General features: G+C 44.0%; 1 protein-coding gene across 1 annotated transcript; it reads right to left on the bottom strand.

Moving 5' to 3' along the window:
* Positions 1 to 531: 531 nt before the first annotated feature.
* LOC120528258 (zona pellucida sperm-binding protein 4-like) lies at positions 532 to 3,587 on the bottom strand. The gene is made up of 12 exons (XM_039752383.1): positions 3,352 to 3,587; positions 3,141 to 3,262; positions 2,976 to 3,048; positions 2,744 to 2,902; positions 2,482 to 2,669; positions 2,133 to 2,230; positions 1,931 to 2,058; positions 1,601 to 1,790; positions 1,377 to 1,524; positions 1,130 to 1,205; positions 792 to 914; positions 532 to 678 (listed from the first exon to the last, which is right to left on the bottom strand). Exons 1-12 carry the CDS (start codon positions 3,506 to 3,508, stop codon positions 557 to 559), a joined length of 1,584 nt encoding a protein of 527 aa, XP_039608317.1. The 5' UTR covers positions 3,509 to 3,587; the 3' UTR covers positions 532 to 556.
* Between the last annotated feature and the right edge of the window lie 919 nt (positions 3,588 to 4,506).

Genomic DNA, 4,506 nt, shown 5'->3' with positions numbered 1-4,506 from the left:
AGGGGAAGTGAGTGAAGAGCTACCAATAACAGCCACATCTGAAGCTGAAGATACGAATATAGCATGTGAGAAATTGCTAACTGAAATGGAGGTTAAGTGAAGGTAGTTCTCTAGAAGAATGAAGAGAAATCCCTATAGACCAGTTACTCCCCTGGGACATCAAAAAAGCTAATGCAATTGAGAACAAGGAACGATTAAGTTGAATGCAATACCACACAGGACAGAACTGCTGCCATGAAATCATAAATTCAATATTTGGGTGCCAAGTGTTGAGCGTGGCATTAATAGGCAGTAGATCTGCAAAAGCCACCCACCTCCACAGAATTATCCAATACCATCTTGCACCACAGATTACGTTGAGAAACTCGATTTGGGTGAAACCATTAAAATTAAGGGAGGGAATGAAATACCACCCCCACCCCAATTCCTACAACAACTATGGCGGGATAGGGAACCCAGAATTTCTGTATGTAAAAGATGACAGCACACTGTAGGTCAGGTTCTAGTAGAGCCAAATGAGTAAATGACTAGTCAGGTATCAAAACAATTTTTTTTATTAACACTTCAGATGTATTTTTTGCCAGTTCAACCTTCTTGCAGCAAGTACAGCCAAAATGAGCATCACCATCACGAGTGTAGCTGCAGCTCCCAACACCAGGTATCCAGTGGGAAGAGAGGCTGTGGGAGGAGAAGGCAAGGATATTCACTCCCAAAATTCTCCAGATCACAATACCAAGGATCATTTTGATCCAAGTATATTGGCTTAATCCTGGATCAAGATGGATAGTTACCTTCCTGCTTCAGCCTGGATGTTTCCACCTGGTCAGCCTCAAAGATGACAGGACCACTGTGAAGGAGCACATTCTTCCTGACAAGAGCAATCTGTACCACCTTGTCTGCAGCTCTGTCTGATCCTGAAAGCAGGATGGGTAGGATTAAACCACACTCATTAAACCATCCACGAGAAGTAACCAATTGCCCATACAAACTGCTATTAAAAAAAAAAAAAATAAAAAAACACCCCAACCACACAGTCTGTACAACTCCAGCACTGCCATTTTGTCTAAAGCATTAAAAACCAGGTATTAGAAAGGCCCCACAAAAACCAAAGTGGCCAAAAGCTACTCACTTCTAGAAGGACAAGACTGGGTACAGGGGTCTGCTGCAGAAGGGTAGCAGGCAGCAGCAACACAGTAGATGAAGATCTACAGAGAGAGAGTAAGGACAAAGTTGAACACAAATAGGTCTAGAAGTCCCAGACAATAAAATTCTCACTAGATTCCGAGACACTCCAAACCAGAGAATATACATTTCAAGTTAAACCATATTAAACATCAAGGAGGCAAAAAACAAAATTCCCACTTAAAGGAACCAACCTTTTCTGCCAAGGCTTGCCGAGCGACAGGATCAACAAAAGCAAACATCTGAAACACAAATCTCTTGTAATGACTTGGATAGGCCACTCCAGATGTGCTGTCCACAGTCACCAAGCTGGTTAAATAGTTGTCCCCTGTGTTTGGACACCTGGGACAAGCAGAACTCCCCAGTTAGCACTGAACAGCCAACATCTTCTCACCACCATCAAACCAGGAGCACATACCCATTCACCAGAAGGCTCCACTGGGGCTGGCTGGAAGCAGAAGGTCCTGGGGTGACCCAGCAGTCCCCAAGAGTCAGCACAAGGTTAGGGTCAGTCCTGTTCACGATGTGCACTTCCACAGCCACAGGATCCCTCAGAGTTTTGGTCACTGGGTAGTCAGTATCCACATAGTAGGAGCCATAGGAGGAATCTGGCCAAGGAAAATTGGGTATGATCATCATGTTCCAAAGATTTGAAGCTACAAAACTGCTTATTTGTTAACAAAAAGGCACTTCATATCTTCAAAGACCAGGAGACACCACACAATGGGAACCCCAAACCATGAAGTACCTGTTGCAATGACCAATTCCAGGTCAAAGGGCCCTTGCTCTACTACTGGAAGAGGTGGCGCCACAGTATACACCTCAGCCTCCACTTGCACATCTTGGCTTCCCGAGTAGGTGCACTGGAAGAACAACCTGAGGAGAGAAACACCACATCATAGCAGGTAGAGCACATTTATGGTTAGAGGAAGCAGGTTCAGAAGCCTTACTTGTAGACACTGTCCCTGGTGATGGAGCCCTCTGGACCATTCCTCACAGTGATGGCAGCAGACATGGTGTTCTGATAGGTTACATTACCACCAGCAATCTGAAACAGGGACATTGACATTTCCACACTGTAGTCCGTGGGGATTGCAACTTTGAACACCCTTAAGTGTAAAATGGATTGTTAGTCGTGTGTAAAGGAGGGGGATCCTAGACTAGAAATCAACCCCATTAAAAAACCTTTGGCTTGATAAGATGTAAATGGCAAAGGACAATGCTAAACACTGATTTTTCAACTAGTTGCTTAAGGTTTGCTTTCTAGCCAACATTGCTACATTCAAGATAGAGGCTCACCTGAACTGTGCTGCCACAGGTACTGACTGGAAACTGGTACATGACAAAGCTGGACAGGCTGGTCACAGGGCTGCAGCCAACAGAACTACTGTCCACCAACTGGAGGGAGCCAAGTTCCAGGGGAGGAAGGGTCACATTCTTAGACACCACCACCACAAACTGGCCATCCAGGGTGCACTGCACAGTCACTGGCCAAAGCAAACACAAGCATGACTATCCAGTAAGATCCAGGTTTGCTCACTCACACCCTTCAACCACTCACCATCATTGGCATAGTAGCATGGACTGGTGCTGCTACTTGAATCATAGCAACAGTTGTTGGCTTCACAGTCTGCTTGAGTGATGGATGAAGACCCTTCACAAGGGAGCTTCTCACCATCTGCCACTGTGCATCTCTCAGCAACACTCCCAGATCGGCGGGCTGCGATGGACAAAAAGCCTATTTAGAGGACAGGAGAGACACTGAGGGTGCCAATCCAAAAGAGAAATCATACCTGGCTTCGGACAGGTGAAGGTTTTCACATTTGATGGAGATCCAACAGCAACAGTCACGACATAATGGGAGCCCTATAGAGAACAGGAGAGGCTCAGACCACAACACAAGATACACAGCTTAATTAATAGTAGCTACCAACGGCTAAAGCGTCGGCGATACTCACCTGCTCAGACACGTGAGCGTACGATGAAGAAAAGGGGACCGTTAGTTTGGTGCGGCCAGACATTACACGGAGGACAATTCCTGGGAGTTCCTTGGTTACCTTTACAAGTCCGCCTCTCGTCTCTAAAATAAAATACAAAAGTTTAAGTCCGAGGACAACATTTATACGAAGTTCGGAGAAGTCCCAGTGATCGAGGGAACGCCGCACTCACTCTGGAGAAAAACAAGTGGAGAACCAGCAAATGACAAGGTCATCGTGTTGTCGTCGTCGCATTTCTTAGTCACGTCCTCTGATCGAGCAAAGGCCAAATGAGCACCCTGCACCCAAACGACCAGGCAAAAAAGACACCAGTAATCCAAACGCGCCATGTTGTAAATGCGGCAAAATGGAACAAGACATAAAGTAGAGAGCGCGCGCGCGCGAGCTTAAATCATCTGCGGCTGCAGCGGCGCACGCAGGTGACTCGTTAGTGAGGAGGCGCGAGAACGGAGCGCGGGAAATCGGCGCCACTCTATCTGCACCTGCGGCTTTATTGATCAATCAGCACGTCACAACATCGGACTGATACGTCAAAAGGAAGAGCGCGTGGAAACGATGGCTCTGCAGGTGGACCTGTCTGTTAATTTAATAAAGGAAATCAGGAAACATCACGAAGAAAAAGAGACGAGTTATGTGTGATCAACAAGAATTTCTAAAGAGGAACTTTGTAAAAAAGACGGTTTGGGAATGATCCTGCGCCATGTTGGATGATCTTAAACCACATTCTTTGTCTTCTGTGTTAATAATATCTGATTGTTTAAAAATTGTAATAGTCAATATAATACGTCCAGCAGTATCGATGTCAACTGAATTTATTTTATTTATTATTAATTTTTTACGTTCAGTGTTGTTATGATGCAGAAGACAAAATCCCTCCTTATATTGGATTTGGGGAAGAAATAATAAATGTGCTCCCGTATTTCTTTGCTACGTTTTTTATTATTGTTTTTAACAAAAATAGTATCTTTCTGTTTTCAGCTTTTGTTAGCATTTAGACTTAGCGTTTATCTTATCAGTGATGAGTTTCCCTAAATCGATGCTCAATATTAGCGATTAACGCGTAACTTTAAAATACACGCAGCTAATTTCCGAGGTGCTTTTTCGTTCGTTTTCTAAAATCCTGTTTAAGCAGCCACTTTATAAAGTCTTATTACCCTGGTCCTGAATTCTTCTACAAAAATATAATCACATATCGACGGTAATGTAGCCGATTGGCACTGATTTCATTTTAAGCAGACGCTTTATATTTATGCCTTTCTAACACGTTTTTTTTTTTTTTTATTTCCTCTTCGCTTATCTTTACAGAAGTATTATTTTTTTTGCTTTC

Source organism: Polypterus senegalus, chromosome 4 (assembly GCF_016835505.1).
Source record: "Polypterus senegalus isolate Bchr_013 chromosome 4, ASM1683550v1, whole genome shotgun sequence".
NCBI lineage: Eukaryota > Metazoa > Chordata > Cladistia > Polypteriformes > Polypteridae > Polypterus > Polypterus senegalus.
This window is presented reverse-complemented; position numbering and strand designations above follow the sequence as displayed.